The sequence below is a fragment of the Trachurus trachurus genome (assembly GCF_905171665.1).
Source record: "Trachurus trachurus genome assembly, chromosome: 23".
Classification (NCBI taxonomy): Eukaryota; Metazoa; Chordata; class Actinopteri; order Carangiformes; family Carangidae; genus Trachurus; species Trachurus trachurus.
The window spans coordinates 888,883-907,494 of record NC_139912.1 but is presented as its reverse complement, the minus strand read 5'-3'; the positions used below and the strand labels follow the sequence as shown (position 1 = coordinate 907,494).

Below are 18,612 nucleotides of genomic sequence, written 5' to 3'. Positions count from 1 at the left end.
GGGGGGTCTGAGACACAGGGAGGGACAGGGAGTTCTAGTTAGTGGGAACATTTATGATCACTGATCAATCGGACCATGGACTTCCTCCTTCACTAAGATCCATTTCTTCTTATCCACTTTTTAAAAAGCAGCTAAAAATGCATCTCAACTTCTCTTGAACTTCCCGCTCTCTCCACATCCCACATCCTTACTGTGTCTTTTTATGATTTCAATTAAAGCAGAAGTAAGCGATATTTTTGTGTTAATATAAGTCTTAAATAGTTGTATCTTCCGACAGCAATCACTTCTATAGAGTGTTTGGTCTGAAACACGGGTCTGTCAGTCACTCTGCTCTGCTCTGAGCCCAGGAGAAAACTTTCCTTGTATCCTACAACCTTTATCCAATGAGGAGAGAGAACGGCATAAAGGGGCAGTCCTCTCTGTGTGTGCAGCCAAGGGATGCGCCTGAATGTGGTGACGTAGGGACGAGGACCAATAGATCCATGACGAGGGCGGGGGCTGCTAACTCCATCTGCTGACAAGACGTTATGGTGCGTTCAAGGAAACTCGTAACTCGTGTTTTTCCGACCTGTGAAGTCGTACCAGTTCGATCTGGTACGAGTTCACGGGTCAGAAGTTACGAGTGGCCGTTATAGTGACTTTCACAGGTAAAACAGGTCGGAGAAACACGAGTGGGTTGCCTGGAACGCTACAATGTCGTAAGTCGTGACTTGAAGCTGTAATTTACGGTTTCAAAAGCCTGCCTGGAACGCAGCATTAGCGAAAACGACCGGATCGCTTACTTCTGCTTTAATGTGGATGAATCTCCGTTACCACTTGTTAATGGTCCATTTTAGATAAATCTATGGTTTTGTCTCTATGGTTATTTTGTTATTATTAGTGGTGGTGGAAATGCTGGGCGAGCCGACCAGCGTTTCTTTACTTTCGGTTTCGTGGCGAGTCATGAGAATAACGCCGCCGAATCTCCATTTATGGTGGGAACTACGACGGTATGTGATCGTCTTCCAACCTCTGACTTTAATTCTTGATGAATGAAAACATGAGTCTGTCTTGCGCCGGTCAAAGAATTTCACGGTGCGGAGGCTCATAAATGTAGTGTGAAGACACTTTGCTTTTCCAAAACTCCTCGTTGTCCCTTTAATGAATTTTTTGTATCTTATTTCTATTGTCTCTATTTGTTACTGATCACTTGTTCTTTATCTCTCCATTTTTTCTCATTTTTGTTCATTTTGCTCATATAACGTTGATTATCTATCTATGCACTTTATCTCCTTTTTTCCCCCTCGGTTTATTTGTTAGCCATAGAAATTTGTCTTGTTGTAATTTGTTATAGGGGTGGAACTTATGTACGAGCCAATCGGCTTCGTTCCCTCCGTGCACCATTGAATAGAAATGTGTGCTGCTAAATAAATAAACCAAACCAAACCAAACCAAACCAAACCAATCACTCTATTGATTCTCCAAACAGAAACATTCCTGGGAGGATTTCCTACTTTTCCCTGAACACAAAGTCTAAACTAAACCAAACAGGAAACTGGATTTAACCCTTTAACCGTGTGAATGTCGTTCAAACAGTTTCACACTGAATGTCAGAGTACAGATCAAAGCATAAAGTCATTAGTTACTTTTAATTGTGGTACTTTTTGGGGTCATTTTCTAGTTTAACTCCGTTTACAAACTACAACTTTGGGTCAATAACATGAAATATATTTTATCACATGCAGCATCATGATTATAGATTATTGTCAGAGGTAAAACTCAAAATAATAAATTCATCTTTTTTGTGTCATTGTTGTGTGAGCTACTGGACTAACTAGAATTTCCCTGCTAGGGATGAATAAAGTTTTCTCTATTCTATTCTAGCTGATAAAGCTGCTTCTTCTAGCTGCAGTTTGACTAATGTAAATAGTAAAACTACTGTCAGGCTCAACTACACACACACACACACACACACACACACACACACACACACACACACACACACACACACACACACACACACACACACACACACACACACACACATTAACACGGTGTTCACGTGTTCAGTTCACCAGGAAACAGAGACAGAGATGAACTCACTGACAGTTTGAATCTAAACCACTGAACCACAGCTGATTATTATTAGTTATTGATTAGGTATTGGCTATGACTTTTAATTATATGATATAGCCTATTATTATTTATTGGTCTCTACTTTGTTCTTTTATCTGGTTTTGATGAATTTATGATAAAGAAACATTCAGGTTTTCTTTGTCTGCTCAGAGAGGAAGTGAAATACTCAACATGTTTTCTGTTTTTCCTCACATCTCTATAAAACATTGATAGAGTTTTAGATCAACTATCGATTAACCAACACTGATATTATATAACATCAATATAAACTACTGCACAGTGTAAAGCCTGGCCACTATAGCACTTTATTCTACCTCTTTGTACTCTTTGTACCTCTGATCTCTGTGTTTTGCTCTGTGGAGTTCTTATTGTTGTCTGTCTTATTTCATCTGTCAGTATTGTGTCTGATTCTATATCTGTCCTGTTATAACCTACCTGTGTCTGTCTAACTGTTATGAAATCTTTTTCTATGTAAACTGCCAGAGGACTGTGGTGGTGGTAGCTACATTTACGTTATTGGGCTTCCTCTTTTCTCTTCCTTAAAAGGTGAAAAGAACTGATGTTATTATTAGTGATGTAGGCCTACATTGTCCTTTTAAATCATTAAATCAGGGTTCCTACGCAAGTATGGAAAGTATGGAAAAGTATGGAGTTTGATTTTATACATTTCCAGGTCTGGAAAGTAGCTATGGAAAATGTATGGAAATATACTAGTTCTTATCTGGGTTTGGTCTTATCTGAATTTATTTTGTAGCTATGCGCTATTGTGCCTCCTACCTCCTGGAAATTATTTGGAGACATACTAATGGCATACAAATTCAGAATAATGAAAACAAATGATTAATTGCATGATTTATTTACACGATAGACATCTATTTACTCAAATGTCAGCAATTACTTCAATTTTCTTTTAGGCTACCGAGAAGTCTGGAAATTATAGGTCAGTGGTCAGTCTGCAGAGGAGAGACAGGTTGTTTTAGATTTCCCAGCGACACGTGAACACCTCATCTCAGGTGTTTTTCACCTTGACTCTAGTGGGGTTTTTTTTTTAAACAACTTTATTAGCCTTTTGCTTTACAAAATCTACATAAACAGTGCATAAAACCACATGATGAGCATCATATTAATAACAACTGGATAACAAATAGACGTGACAATCAAATAAATAGGCCTACATACATAAATAGAAATAAATAATAGTAAAAAGAAATAAAAAAAAATAAAATCTAGTGGTTCTTCTGTCTCTGTCTCTGTCCTACCTGAGTGAAGTCAGCCGGTACCGGACCGAGCCCGTCTCCTCCTTCACAGCCGCCGCCGCCGGTTCGTCCTCGGCGAGCGACGGCGCGACATGTCGGTGGCGGTGGTGGTGGAGCTGCAGCAACGGCCCAGGTTCGAGTCCGAGTCCGAGTCCGCGGTAGAGCCTCAGTCCGGTTCTATTTCCCGCGTTAAAGCTGCTGTTTCCCGCGCCAAAACGACACCAATACCCGGTTAACGAGCCTCAGTTCCTCCGCGTCTCAACACCGGAACAGCGGCGAGAATATGAGCATAAACACAAAGACACAGAGAGAGAGGTGTGTGTGTGTGTGTGTGTGTGTGTGTGTGTGTGTGTGTGTGTGTGTGTGTGTGTGTGTGAGAGAGAGAGAGAGGAGGTTTCCAGGAACTTTCCAGGAATCGGGTCACGTGGTGCACAGAGCCGCGATTTAAGGTGGACTGACTGACACACACACACACACACACACACACACACACACACACACACACACACACACACACACACACACACACACACACACACACACACTGTATTTAAATGACACAACATAGTCTCATATAGTAGCCTCGGTCTATGGTTGATTCACTGGAGCTGTCGCGTGTGTGTGTGTATGTTGTTGTTGTTTTTGTGTGTAGTGTGTGTGTGTGTGTAGTGTGTGTGTGTACTCAGTCAGGGTCACAGAGGACATACACACACATACACACACACTCCTACACACAGGTACAACTAACTACGTGTGTGTTCAGTTTACAGATGTTTAATGACGTCATGCAGCACCTTGACCTGTGGGGGGCGGGGCTAAAGGTAGCTGCTGCGTGCTTCATGGCTACATACCAGACCTGGGCTCGTCGGCATGGTTACACAGTCCCAGTGGCGTGCACAGAGTTTTTGAAGAGCAGGGGCGAAAAGAAAAAAAACATGCAAGCCCCCCCCATTAAAACAAGAAAATGTATCATTATTACGTTTGTTTATCACTGTTTATTCTGATCATAAATTAAAAAAAAAAAACCTTAACAAAAAATAAATAAAAAAATTGACTGACTCCAAATCAAACATCACACTTTTTTTTTTTTTAGCAGGAACTCTATGAGCAGCTACAGCCCCACTATCAACGGACTAGACAACCCAAAGGCATTAAAAACAAACTATATTCTGGCAACATTTTTATTTAATTAATATGTACATTTTTCATTATTATTCTTTTTTTCCTACTCTATATAATTTTTATGATGTTGTTCTGACTCGCCACGAAACCGAAAGTAAAGAAACGCTGGTCGGCTCGCCCAGCATTTCCACCACCACTAATAATAACAAAATAACCATAGAGACAAAACCATAGATTTATCTAAAATGGACCATTAACAAGTGGTAACGGAGATTCATCCACATTAACGTGAGACTTTTTTATAACCAAATAGAAACTCCTTGTTGTCCCTTTAATAAAGAAAAGAAAAAAAGTGGCTAATTATTATATAACAGTCATTACTATGTTTTTCTAATATTGTTAATTCCAAAGATACTCAGTAATATCCTACTGCTAATATCCTTAATGCATAATATATTGATTATTATTTTTCTCTGACATTAGATGTCCATCCATCCATCCATTGTCCACCGGGGAAAATGAATTTCCTCTATGGGACAATAAAGGAATTCTGTCTAGATGAGAAACTTATGTCCCCTGTACATTTGTTTGTACAAATCATTTTCAATAAAGATTATTGAAAAAACAAAACAGAAACAAAACTCTGATTTGATCATAAATTTACCGATTCCCGCCACCTACCGGGCAGCAGCGGCCTGTGTTACCGTGTGTTACTGACTAGATGGCGCCATCTTGGGTCGGGGTTTCTGGCCATAGACATAAGTGTATGTTTATTTAAAGCAGAAGTGAGTCATCCGGTCGTTTTGGCTAATGCTGCGTTCCAGGCAGGCTTTTGAAATCGTAAATTACAGCTTCAAGTCACAACTTACGACTTTGTAGCGTTCCAGGCAACCCACTCGTGTTTTTCCGACCTGTTTTACCGGTGAAAGTCACTATAACGGCCACTCGTAACTTCTGACCGGTGAACTCGTACCAGATCGAACTGGTACGACTTCACAGGTCGGAAAAATACGAGTTTCCTTGAACGCACCATAACAGTCCTCGTCGCTACGTCACCACATTCACGGCGTTCCTTGGCTGCACACACAGCCCTGCATGCTGTTCTCTCTCCTCATTGGATAAAAACTGTAGGATACGATAAATGTTTTCTCTTCGGCTCAGAGCAGAGCAGAGTGACTGACAGACCCATGATTCAGTCCAAACACTCTATGTAAGTGATTGCTGTCGGAAGATACAACTATTTAAGACTTATATTAACACAAATATATCACTTACTTCTGCTTTAATAGCCTACAATAAAAAATAAAAATATGAAGAAAAAAAATGAAATGTTGTTGTTGTATCATAAATATATGTCTGACATTTATAATAAACCAAACGGCTTGAAAATCGGTTGAATATTCAGTGAGTTATTATGGCGATAGACCTCTGCCTCTGTTGACTAATACAGGAAGTAGACGCGGCTTCGCTTCGCCCTCACCAAGATGGCGGCCGCGTCGACCACTCAGGCCGACAGGGGGCAACACCGGACCGGAAGTGAACCCAAACAAACCGGCAGAGACTCTTGACTGCGCGGGTAGTTTGACTGTTTGCTGCTGCTAACCGCTACTGGACATCTAGCCGCTGGACTGTGGAGACGCTAAAGGTGAGTTATTATGGGTTATATTAACGTTTATACCCCCCGTTACCGTAGAACAACGTTACAACTCGACGTTACCGACGGTTCAACGTTACTTGTTACTGTTACAAACTAGTTTATTGAAGGCGGGAGATGTTTTCCGTCGTGTTGTTGTGAAGCTGTGACAGCTGCGTCTGTCGGTGAATCCACGGAGAATAAAACACCACTCAGGTCTTTGTTATTAGACTTTAACGCTGATTATACAACAGTTAGTTCCGACTAGAGCACTGGAAACACACATTATCACTCCGCTGTTCAGCTGGGCAGGAGCTAAGTCAGAGCTACGCTCCTCATACAGGAGCTGCCCCATCTCTCTGCTGCTACTACAGTTATAAACCTGAACATTAAACCATCTCTCTGCTGCTGCTACAGTTATAAACCTGAACATTAAACCATCTCTCTGCTGCTACTACAGTTAGAAACCTGAACATTAAACCATCTCTCTGCTGCTACTACAGTTAGAAACCTGAACATTAAACCATCTCTCTGCTGCTGCTACAGTTAGAAACCTGAACATTAAACCATCTCTCTGCTGCTACTACAGTTAGAAACCTGAACATTAAACCATCTCTCTGCTGCTACTACAGTTATAAACCTGAACATTAAACCATCTCTCTGCTGCTACTACAGTTAGAAACCTGAACATTAAACCATCTCTCTGCTGCTACTACAGTTAGAAACCTGAACATTAAACCATCTCTCTGCTGCTACTACAGTTAGAAACCTGAACATTAAACCATCTCTCTGCTGCTGCTACAGTTAGAAACCTGAACATTAAACCATCTCTCTGCTGCTAAGTTACTACAGTTAGAAACCTGAACATTAAACCATCTCTCTGCTGCTACTACAGTTAGAAACCTGAACATTAAACCATCTCTCTGCTGCTACTACAGTTAGAAACCTGAACATTAAACCATCTCTCTGCTGCTGCTACAGTTATAAACCTGAACATTAAACCATCTCTCTGCTGCTACTACAGTTAGAAACCTGAACATTAAACCATCTCTCTGCTGCTACTACAGTTAGAAACCTGAACATTAAACCATCTCTCTGCTGCTGCTACAGTTAGAAACCTGAACATTAAACCATCTCTCTGCTGCTGCTACTAGTTAGAAACCTGCACATTAAACCATCTCTCTGCTGCTACTACAGTTAGAAACCTGAACATTAAACCATCTCTCTGCTGCTGCTACAGTTAGAAACCTGAACATTAAACCATCTCTCTGCTGCTGCTACAGTTAGAAACCTGAACATTAAACCATCTCTCTGCTGCTGCTACAGTTAGAAACCTGAACATTAAACCATCTCTCTGCTGCTACTGCAGTTAGAAACCTGCACATTAAACCATCTCTCTGCTGCTACTGCAGTTAGAAACCTGAACATTAAACCATCTCTCTGCTGCTACTGCAGTTAGAAACCTGCACATTAAACCATCTCTCTGCTGCTGCTGCTACAGTTAGAAACCTGCACATTAAACCATCTCTCTGCTGCTGCTACTACAGTTAGAAACCTGAACATTAAACCATCTCTCTGCTGCTGCTACAGTTAGAAACCTGAACATTAAACCATCTCTCTGCTGCTAAGTTACTACAGTTAGAAACCTGAACATTAAACCATCTCTCTGCTGCTACTACAGTTATAAACCTGAACATTAAACCATCTCTCTGCTGCTACTACAGTTAGAAACCTGAACATTAAACCATCTCTCTGCTGCTGCTACAGTTAGAAACCTGAACATTAAACCATCTCTCTGCTGCTGCTACAGTTAGAAACCTGAACATTAAACCATCTCTCTGCTGCTGCTACAGTTAGAAACCTGAACATTAAACCATCTCTCTGCTGCTACTACAGTTAGAAACCTGAACATTAAACCATCTCTCTGCTGCTACTACAGTTATAAACCTGAACATTAAACCATCTCTCTGCTGCTGCTACAGTTAGAAACCTGAACATTAAACCATCTCTCTGCTGCTAAGTTACTACAGTTAGAAACCTGAACATTAAACCATCTCTCTGCTGCTACTACAGTTAGAAACCTGAACATTAAACCATCTCTCTGCTGCTACTACAGTTAGAAACCTGAACATTAAACCATCTCTCTGCTGCTGCTACAGTTAGAAACCTGAACATTAAACCATCTCTCTGCTGCTAAGTTACTACAGTTAGAAACCTGAACATTAAACCATCTCTCTGCTGCTACTACAGTTATAAACCTGAACATTAAACCATCTCTCTGCTGCTACTACAGTTAGAAACCTGAACATTAAACCATCTCTCTGCTGCTACTACAGTTAGAAACCTGAACATTAAACCATCTCTCTGCTGCTGCTACAGTTATAAACCTGAACATTAAACCATCTCTCTGCTGCTACTACAGTTAGAAACCTGAACATTAAACCATCTCTCTGCTGCTACTACAGTTAGAAACCTGAACATTAAACCATCTCTCTGCTGCTGCTACAGTTAGAAACCTGAACATTAAACCATCTCTCTGCTGCTGCTACTAGTTAGAAACCTGCACATTAAACCATCTCTCTGCTGCTACTACAGTTAGAAACCTGAACATTAAACCATCTCTCTGCTGCTGCTACAGTTAGAAACCTGAACATTAAACCATCTCTCTGCTGCTGCTACAGTTAGAAACCTGAACATTAAACCATCTCTCTGCTGCTACTACAGTTAGAAACCTGAACATTAAACCATCTCTCTGCTGCTGCTGCTGCTGCTACAGTTAGAAACCTGAACATTAAACCATCTCTCTGCTGCTACTGCAGTTAGAAACCTGCACATTAAACCATCTCTCTGCTGCTACTGCAGTTAGAAACCTGAACATTAAACCATCTCTCTGCTGCTACTGCAGTTAGAAACCTGCACATTAAACCATCTCTCTGCTGCTGCTGCTACAGTTAGAAACCTGAACATTAAACCATCTCTCTGCTGCTGCTACAGTTAGAAACCTGAACATTAAACCATCTCTCTGCTGCTGCTACAGTTAGAAACCTGAACATTAAACCATCTCTCTGCTGCTGCTACAGTTAGAAACGGACCTGAACATTAAACCATCTCTCTGCTGCTACTACAGTTAGAAACGGACGTGAACATTAAAACCTGGACCTGACCTGGTCCGTCTAATTGGAGATAAATCTCTACTAAACCCGGCTTGAAAAAAATCGCTGCGGGGCAACTACGTTTTGACGGTGATGTGTTTTGATATTAGCGTTAGCTGTTGTTAGCCACGTAGCTCAGCTACTTAGCTTCAACTGTGTTTATATTGATTACATAGCAGATAAACAGATGTAATACGGTATCGATAACGTCTCTGTGTCTTCACGCTGGTCCTGTTGCTGCGGTGCTGATCAGACACGGGCTCAGAACCAGAACCAGAACCAGAACCAGCACTGGAAGCAGCTCGGTGGAGAAGCTTGTAGCTCGTAGCTAGCTAGTTTAATGTTTATGTGTTGCCTGGCAACAGCCTTGTCTCCCTTCCAGTTGCGGAACTATTTCTGTTGGCGGAGCCAAATAAATGATTAAATAAACAAACAAATCATAATCTCTTGTAGTTTATGACTGTTTTAAAATGCGCTCGTAGCACTGTTGTATAAAAGCAATATCACACTGGTCGTGCTGTTGTACTGTATATCAGCACGGTGGGCTGCTAGGCTACCCCGTATGTTGTTGTTGTTTGTTGTTGTAGTATTGTTGTATTTTTAACTGGACCCAGAGTCTGTACTAATAAATTATCTATCTATCTATCTATCTATCTATCTATCTATCTATCTATCTATCTATCTATCTATCTATCTATCTATCTATCTATCTATCTATCTATCTATCTATCTATCTATCTATCTATCTATCTATCTATCTATCTATCTATCTATCTATCTATCTATCTATCTGACCGAATCACAGCCGTGCTGATATACAGTACAACAGCTCTCCCTCTACTGTGATATTGCTTAATCACTGACTAGTAGAAACTACTACACTACTACACATTCTCTCTTCTCTCCCTCTCTCCATCTTCCTCTCTTCCTCTCTCCCTCCATCTGTCTCTCTCCCTACTTCTCTCTCCTTCTCTCTCAATTTAAAAAAATATTCAAAGTCAATTCAACAAGCTTTATTGACAGGACTGTGTTGTACATTATTACCAAAGCATTAGGGCAACAGAACCAGAATACATAGATTATTAATTAATTACCGTAATAATAATAGTAACAACAGAACGATAACCCTAACCTCTCTCTCTCTATCTCTCCGTCTTCTCTCCGTCCATCAGCGCGTACATCGCCAACAGAGTCACAGACAAACTGACTCCCATCCACGACAAGATCTTCTGCTGCAGGTCAGTGCTTCATCATCCTCATCCTCAGTAGCTGGTTCCCATGGAGACAGATTGATTGATTGATTGATTGATTGATTGATTTGGATCCTCATTATCTATGGCAATGCCAAAGCTATTCTTCCTGGGGTCCATACAACATATTTACAGTGTATCAATGCAATTTACGTCCCATACTTTACAATCCATGTTCAAATACAACATAAAACACAAGGAAATACCAACAGATACACAACAATACAAGACAATACAAGACAGCTCCCTATAGGTCAGCAGTGGTACATAGTATTGACATATCATGACATGTCTACATTATATATATTTGATTTTTTTGATTGATTTATTCGTCCATTCCACAAAACATTAACATACACAAACAAGTCAAAATTTCATAATCAATATGGGCGAAAGGGCAAGGCAGAAGCAGCTTATTAATGCCTACCCTATTTACAAGAAGAAAAATTGTAATAACAAAACAAAACAAAATTTGTAGGAAAATTACACTCGAAGAGAGTAAGTAAGGTGAACAGAACCTCCATTTGGTTATAATAATTTTCTTACTTTATGTTAGTGTTAAATATTTATTCAATACATTGATTTTAAACATCCTTTTAAATTGGGTAATAGTTGTACATGATTTTAGTTCATTGTCAAGGCTATTCCATAATTTTACTCCAATGACAGAAATGCATTTGGCTTTAGAGTTTGTCCTTGCTTTTGGTTTGCCATTCCGACGGCCTGCCGGCGGGCCCGCGGGGGGGTTTTAATCAGGGAGGTGTCATAGAGGATGTCACCAGTCACTTGAAATAGTCATGCCACATATCGTTGGAAAGCTAAAACTCTTGTGATTAAAGATATGCCGACCATTCCTAAATATAATCATCACAGCAACACTCGAACCAGACTATAAACATGCTAACAAAGTTCGTAAAAAGCCGATATAACTCACGATTTGTGTCAGGGCAGGCTCAGGATCACAGGGTTTCCCCACAAACTGGATGTTGTTACATTCAGAAAAGTCCAGTAAATCCAATCCAGTAAAGTATTTAGTCCAAAACACACGGTTGTACCGGTAGATAACCTCATCCCGCTGCTGCATCTTATGAAATTACGCATTGTATATCCAGTAAATCCGTTTATTTCTCCTCATAAGTCCGGCGTTTACATGAAAACAATGTTTATTTCACTTTACAAAATGGCGCTGCCCTCTGACCTTTCGATTGACAGCTCACTCGACCAATCACAAGCTCCCTGTCCCCGGCTGCCGCCTGCAATAGCGAATGAGTGGCTGTGTCTCATGAGGAACATCCCCTCCGACAGCGCTGAATGGCTTCAGCCAATAGGAACCGATCCCGATGGAAACTGTAGCATTGAATAGCAAAAGAGATTACGAAACGAACGATGTGCTGCATTCACGGTCCCTGGGAAAAGGCAGCACTGCCATTTTCATGCGTAACTTTGCAAAAGCTGCACTTTGGCGCATGTATTGTTTCTCAATGGCAACTTTAGGAAAACGCCTAGATATACACTTAGAAAAACATGTGTAAAATACTCATTTTTAGCAGGATTGTTATCAAATTTGAACTGGGGCCAGGTAAGGCTTCATGCTGTAGTCCCATTGTGTTTTCCAGCAAAAATTCTCAGCCACACTCATCTTCAGGCATCTGATTGCAACAAAAAAATTCAGGCGAGAATAAAAACATTGTAATTCAGTGTGCTCCCACTGAGATGAATCAATGATAGTAGCACTTATAGTGATTATTTCAGTTTGGGGAAAAACTTCAGAGTGATACCTTTCAAAAGAGACCAAGCCCATCCATATTCTCCAAACAGTTCAAGAACAGCATTCAATTTACTTTGGGTACGCCTTGGATAGGCGAATATTACAGAATTTATAGGAGTGGTAATGCAGGTCCCCCTGAGGTCATACTGAGACTCTCTAGTTGAGAACAGCTTTTGCAGGGTGGAAGTAGGTTGTTTATTGCTTTGTAAGTTATTATGGCATATTGGTCACACAATAAGTTTCAATAGCCCATTGATCAGGGTATCCGCGGGGTCTTGAAAAGTATTAAAAAGTCTTTTCACGACTTTATAAAGTCTTAAATTTTGAAGGAATCCGAGTAGGGAAACGGCGCTCGGTACCGGAGTACTCGGATATCGGCTGCAGCTCTACTAGAAACAAAATCAAACGAGCTGAGGCACATGTCATGACTGTCTGTCCAGACTGTAGTTTTTGTTTTTGGGGAGTTGAGCAATATTTCTTTTTTGATAAACTTTTCCTTTGATTTATTATCCCAGCCTGTTTTGAATTCTGTTGTAAGTGGTCTACAGTCTTAGGGGCCGTGTCCACCAGGCGCGTTTTCAGCGCTCTGGGCGTCTACTTTCCATTCAAACCCTATTGAGTTGGGTGCTCACAGCCACGAGCCCAGAAACTGCTTTTCCACTAGCCCTAGTACCTGGTACCAGGCACTGAAATAGTACCAGGTACCATTTTTAGTACTGAGCCGTGCCGTGCCATGCGGAGCCTAGCAGTGCCGGGCCGTGCCGTGCCATGCGGAGCCTAGCAGTGCCGGGCCGTGCCGAGCCATGCGGAGCCGAGCAGTGCCGGGCCGTGCCGTGCCATGCAGAGCCTCGCAGTGCCGAGCCGTGCCACGCCATGCGGAGCCGAGCAGTGCCGCACCATGCGGAGCAATGACGAGCCACGCCGCGCCAATTAGTGCCGAGCAGTGCCGAGCAGTGCCGAGCCGTGCCACACCATGCAGAGCCGAGCTGTGCCGAGCCGCGCCGCGTCATGCAGAGCCGAGCTGTGCCGAGCCGTGCCGCGTCATGCAGAGCCGAGCTGTGCCGAGCCGCGCCGCGCCATGCAGAGCCGAGCTGTGCCGAGCCGCGCCGCGCCATGTGGAGCCGTGCCGCGCCATGCAGAGCCGAGCAGTGCCGAGCCACGCTGCGCCAATTAGTGCCCTAGCAGTGCCGCGCCATGCCGAGCTGCGCCATACAGAGCCGAGCAGTGCCGAGCCACGCCGCGCCATGCAGAGCCTTTGTGCCATGTAGTGCCGAGCAGTGCCGAGCCATGCAGAGCCGCGCCATGCAGTGCCGAGCCGCTCCATGTGGTGCCATGTAGTGCCATGTAGTGCTGAGCAGTGCCGAGCCATGCCGCGCCATGTAGGCCCGAGCTGAGTTGTGCCATGTAGAGCCGAGCAGTGCCGTTAAAGTGTAGTGGAAAAGTGCCACTAGTGTCGTCACTCTGAGAGTTTCTCCTCAGAGTGACGACACTAGTGGCGCTGTGAAGATAAAAGTTAGTGACAGATGATCTGAGACAGACTGCCCAGCTGGTCAGAGTTCCAGAGGAGGAAACCACAGACAAATTACAAAACTCACTGAAAATCGATAGACTTATCTCACTTGAGGCTTTCAGAAACCTACTTCTCACCACAGCATTGGGGGCTCAGACTCAGACGTGCACTCGCTTCAGTTAGTGATTTTACTACTCTTGTTTTCATAACTGTATTTCATTGTGTTGTTTTGATGTTTGATCTTCTGTGATCTCTGTGTGCTACAGACTCGCTCTCAATGGATCGACCCTGTTAAAATAAAGGTTAAATAAGAGAAACATCCTCCAGACTCTGGATGACAGAGGTTTAACTAGACCAGTGGTTCTCAACCTTTTGTACATCAAGGACCCTAAATTGACACAAATTAGACCACGGACCCCCATTGGACCAAATTTAGAAGTAAAGACCAGAAATACACAAATATTTGTTCTGAGATTGAAGAACATTACTTTTTTATACATTTAAATTAGGGCCAATGGCGTGAATTTTTGGAAATATTATAGAGAAATCTCTGGAAAAAAGTGGTCCAATTTCTCCAAAAACATTTAAACATTTCTGGGAAGAAGTGGTAAAAATCCTCAAAAAAAAATAGTAAAAAATAAAAAAAAGTAAAAATTTTCTCGAAAAAAAAGAGGTAAAATTTCTCATAAAAAATGTTCAAAATAAAAATAAAAAAGTAAAAATTTCTAGAAAAGAGCGGTAACATTTCTAAAACAAAAAAGTAAAAAAAAAACTTCTACAAAAAGTAGTAAAATAAAAAAAATAAAATAAAAACTTCTAGAAAAAAGTGGTAAAGTTTCAAGAAAAAATCGGGGACCCCCTTCAAATCTCTCAAGGACCCCTGGGGGTCCCCGGACCCCACGTTGAGAACCACTGAACTAGACTGTAGGGCTGACCCCCACAAAAATCGAAGCTTCGTTCGTTGCCATGGTAATCGATCATGAAGTCCGTGATCGATTGTTTTTGTTGACACCGGTTCTCATCGGCAACTGTGACATTAAAATTAATACCATAGGCTACTTGGCATCCTGGAAACCTGCCTGATTTTGGAGACATTATGCAGTGTTTGTTTGCCGTTACTTTCATTATTTACGCTATGATTATCAAAATATGGTAACACTCTGGGTCATAAAATCAATCAATCAATCAATCAATCAATCAATCAATGTGTTTATTTCGGGCATGTCAATTTAAATCATCATCATCACACTTCATCTTAGTTCAAGTAATACAATACACATGGCCGAAAGGGAAAGCGGCAGAAGCTAAAGCTGATCTAGTCCCGCCCCCATTACCCACAGAATAAAAAATATTTATCATAATCTTTTCTTTCAGATTTTTTTTTTTTTTGCATTTTGATATAACATTCTTTTACTTCTGACATCCTGACATAACATGTTACAGCAGTAGGTAGTATACAGAGTAGGGATGTCCCGATCCGATATTGATATCGGATTTATGTCCGATATCAGCCAAAAAAACGAATATCGGATTATATCGGACTGCATCTAAAATCTCCGATATAAACGCTCCGATAACAGTGCTAAAGCCAGAATTAAATTAACGATGCTAATTTCTGTTAGCCCGTCTATGGCGTTTTACATTATACGTTAGCATTAAGCTAGCGGGCTTTATGCTTAGTTGTGACACTGGCTGTGTGTTTTGAACGTTGTTTCAAACTATGTGGGTTTGATTGAACATCTTTGACGCTTAAATATTGCTGCTTAATATATTGCTTTACTCCTCTTTTTATTTTATGTGCCATTTTTACTGTAAGGCAGGCTATAAGGCAGGCTATAATCTTCAATTTGGAGTGACAAATAAAACCTTGAAGCAAGAAGATTTTGCCTTTTATTTGACATTGATGTACATACAGTAATTCAATAACAGTTGTAAATAAGGTTTATTTTTTAATATTTTACAGTTCAAAAGTAAGCTCACTACTGTCTGTCCCATAGAAGAACATGACAGCAGCAGCCTGTCAGTCAGCAACAGGAAGACTCTCCTTTGTATTAGAATTTGAAAAATATAAATAATCGTTTTTTTTCACCACCCCTAATATCGGATCAATATCGGTATCGGGCCGATATTGAAGGCTGCAATATCGGTATCGTATCGGAAGTGAAGAAGTGGTATCGGGACATCCCTAATACAGAGCTGCAGTCTAGCTCTAGACAGTACATACAGATTACGTGTGTTTGCACATGTGTCCATATTAGTCCGTCGTGAGTGAACAACAGTCTCATCTTGTAGCCTGGAATGTCACAAAGTCACAGAAAGGTCCAATCAACAGAGAGCAAATGAGTCTAATAACTCATCTATCAGACGATGGAGGCCAAACTTTGTGCAAAATTCTATTTTTGAGTAAATCCGGGATGAAAGTGTGGTATTTTTTTTCCACATCGGATAATGCAGGCGCACGGATTATACGTCAGCCTGTACACGATTCACCAGCCACTGATATTGGATCCGTCATCCGTCATTCAAACATCTGAGACACGCACACACACACGGAGCTCGGTCTCGCCCCAAGCTTTGAATATCCCTCCCGCTCGATAACGACCAATCAAATTAATTTCCTGACTCAGGTAAACTGGTGTTGCAGCTCGCGACAACTTCCTTCCTTCCTCATGTGGATGTGTATGAATGGTGGTGGTGGTTTGGTGCACATTGGCAGCTGTGGCTACACCTAGTTTACCACCACTGGTGTGAATGTGGTATGAATGAATGAATAATGGTTGCTGTGAAGCACTTTGGGTGTTGGGTGAAAAGCACTATATAAATGTAATCTATTACTACCAGGAGAATGAAGGAGATGCTGTTTGATGTTTAAACATGCAGCAGCTTCTTACATCCTGGTTCTGTAGAGCTGCTTGTTCATTGACAACACACATCGTTATGTATGATGGGATGGGACACATAATTAATAACTATCTAATAACCATCAGCAGGTCTGATATTGCAAAAAAAAAAGCAACATTCGGTATTTGGTGGAATGAGTGAAAAGCAAGGCCGAATATAAAAATTTTTTATTAAAAAATACGCCTGAAATGTCTAGTAGGAATTGATAAATTAAAAATAAATAAATAAATAACTGACCAACAAAGGTTAGGAACCACTATTTTAAAAGACACTTGGGTTTTTTTTTTGGAATGTACTTGTAGATCTTTCAGCACTCACTATGGGCCGATATAAATGAAAAACTTTATTTAAGTTGTTGTGCTTTTTTGATGAGCAACAGCAACTGGAATATTTTTAAAATGTCAGAATAGTCAATAAACATTTTACTTTCTTTGAAAATGATGTCCCAGCAGAACGAACTCCATCCGGCGCCTCAGGAGGGGGAAGCAGTGCTCAACAAGTTTTGTCCAATTTTACGTTTAGATATGTAAATGAGGCAATATCTAATTAAACATCCACTAATTTTCATACATTTCCAGAACAGAAATCTGAACAATGGATAAAACTACTTTGTTTTATTTTGTTGAGACATTAAACTTGCCAAAGATCTATTCAGTGTTCAATGAAACAATGAATTTACTAAAGAAGCGTAACAGTTATTTAATCCTCATTTATTTGATATTTTATGTTTTTTAAATTTTATTCATGGTTTCATCTCTGAAATATGACGTCTGTTCTTGTTGTATTATTTGACTAGTAGCAGCTACTCGGTGCACGGTGAATAATTGTGCAGTGTAATGTACAAAGTGCAGATGTACAACACTTTAATAATAATTATTATGTTATCTCTGTATTAATTATATTATTATTATTATGTAATGCATCTGGTTGTGGCCTTGTGATTGGTCCACAGTGACGAGCGATGGAGTCGACAGAGAGCAGGTACGCTCACCTGCTGCAGCCAATCAGAGAGCTCACCAAGAACTGGGAGATCGACGTGGCCTCGGAGCTCAACGACTACTTAGAGGAGGTGACACACACACACACACACACACACACACACACACACTGGTTGTATCTGGTTTATCTTGATTTATAGACATTAAAGGACAATTCCGGGCAAATTCAAGAACAATCTCCCAACCAACCTGAAAACTCTGTACAGGCTTCAACGTTTTTTTCCCCGTGAAGTCAAAAATCAGTCCTGTCAGCTTTAATCTTCAACCTAAATTAGTTTTAAAGGGATAGTTCAACATTTTGTCAGATTGGCCCATCACCATAATCCCTATAGTCATAGCAGTAGGTTCGTTACCTTTAATTGTCGGTGCAAGCTGTTTTTAGAACGGCGGAGCAGAGCCGTGAGCTGCACATTCACCACGCTATGAGATAATAACACAACGTTACCACACAGAGTTGTTTTAGAGGGAAATACAGAGACTGTTGATGAAAAACTGTCCCTGAAGGCAACGTGCATCAGAGGTTTTGCATGAATTTCCCTCTAAAACAACTCTGTGTGGTAACGTTGTGTTATTATCTCATAGCGTGGTGAATGTGCAGTTATACAACAAGTAGTTCCGACCAAGCAATTTGATTGGTCAATAAGACATTTAGAACGTGCTCAAATCAGCATTACAGCACGGCTGACTTATCACTGAAAATATTACTTCGCCATGTCATGTTGTTTATACATCTCCATGGCAACATGGATTTTTTCCCCTTTTATTTTCAGAAACGTCATTTATTACTCGTGAAAATAAATCACAAACTACATTGACCTCCTGTAGGTTGTTCCTGTCAGCTGCCAAAGTCACATTTATAGAACAATTATTTTATTTTATTTTTTGTTAATATATTGTAAACCTCCCC

General features: G+C 41.0%; 1 protein-coding gene across 1 annotated transcript in view; it reads left to right on the top strand.

Annotated features, from left to right (window-relative positions):
* The first annotated feature begins 6,090 nt into the window (after nt 1-6,090).
* Nucleotides 6,091-18,612, top strand: part of ncaph2 (non-SMC condensin II complex, subunit H2) — a 37,730-nt gene continuing 25,208 nt past the window's right edge. Inside the window, exons 1-3 of the mRNA XM_083999333.1 lie at nt 6,091-6,138; nt 10,451-10,516; nt 17,660-17,776. Coding sequence (XP_083855459.1) covers nt 17,669-17,776 — 108 coding nt within the window. The 5' untranslated portion in view covers nt 6,091-6,138; nt 10,451-10,516; nt 17,660-17,668. The remainder of the gene's footprint in view (nt 6,139-10,450; nt 10,517-17,659; nt 17,777-18,612) is intronic.